Below are 1,148 nucleotides of genomic sequence, written 5' to 3' on the forward strand. Positions count from 1 at the left end.
TAGAGAAAATACTTAAAATTTGACTGTGGGTCCAGTAGTGTATAAACTTTAGCAATGTAGAAATGGTTCGGATTAGAGTCTCTAAGTCAAGCAATTAATGGCCTTCTGGAATTCTACGCGTTTGGGCTCTTCTACTCATTCCGGTTTATCGCAGTATAAGAATGAGCAGATAGCTAGCATGGTATTGAGTGAACACAATTTAGTGAAACTTGAGTTTCTCATAAATATACCTTCTATTTCCAAACCATGCAGCTTTTGGTTTCCAATTTCCATCTTTTTATTTATGCTTTGCTTTTTATGGGCTCTGTTTTACAGTTGGGATGCGCGTCTACACCTTCGCAGCTTCAGTTGGAAGCAAACGCTGTAATCAATAGTGGATGGTGGAATCTGTCGCATAAAGATTCAAATCATATATGTTCATTGATTGATGATATAAGTTGCAATGATGCTGGAAGTGTAACTCGTATCACATATCTGTATACCAAGCGACGGATTCAATTAGCAACTCTAAACCTTTCCGCTTTCAAGAATTTAGAAACTCTTGAGGTCTGTTACTCTAGTCTAGAAGGGACTATCCCACCTGAAATTGGCAGTATTTCTAAACTAAGCCGTCTTCATTTGTCTCACAATTTTCTTCAAGGTAAAATACCTTTCACAATAGAAAATCTTTTCAATCTTACTTATCTTGATTTATCTTACAATTATCTTCAAGGTAAAATACCTACCACGATAAGAAGTCTTTTCAAACTCACTCATCTTGATTTATCCTTCAATTTTCTTTCGGGTGAAATATGTCACATAGAAAATATTTCTAAACTCACTCATCTTTATTTGTCCAATAATTCTCTTCAAGGCAAAATACCTTTCACAGTAGAAAATCTTCCCAATCTCACTTATGTTGATTTGTCCCACAATTATTTTCATGGGGAGATCCCTATTAAAATAGGAAATTTTTCCAAACTCATATATCTTGATTTATCTTACAATTCTCTTCAAGGTAAAATACCTACCATGATAGGAAGTCTTTCCAAACTTACTCATCTTAAATTGTCTCACAATTCTATTTTTGGTGAGATACCTCCTACAATAGGAAATCTTTCCAAACTCACTCATCTTGAATTGTCCCACAATTCTATTTTTGGTGAGAT

The 1,148-nt window shown here is 34.6% G+C and overlaps 1 protein-coding gene across 1 annotated transcript; it reads left to right on the forward strand.

The window, feature by feature from the left end:
- Window positions 1–95: 95 nt before the first annotated feature.
- Window positions 96–1,141, forward strand: LOC111241235 (probable leucine-rich repeat receptor-like protein kinase At5g63930; the record flags this gene model as incomplete). The annotated part of the gene is made up of 2 exons (XM_022778198.1): window positions 96–181; window positions 316–1,141. Coding segments are annotated over exons 1-2 (910 nt in total), but the record flags the coding sequence as incomplete, so codon positions are not given.
- Window positions 1,142–1,148: the final 7 nt, after the last annotated feature.

This window comes from Vigna radiata, unplaced genomic scaffold, assembly GCF_000741045.1.
Source record: "Vigna radiata var. radiata cultivar VC1973A unplaced genomic scaffold, Vradiata_ver6 scaffold_799, whole genome shotgun sequence".
In the NCBI taxonomy this organism is placed as follows: Eukaryota; Viridiplantae; Streptophyta; class Magnoliopsida; order Fabales; family Fabaceae; genus Vigna; species Vigna radiata.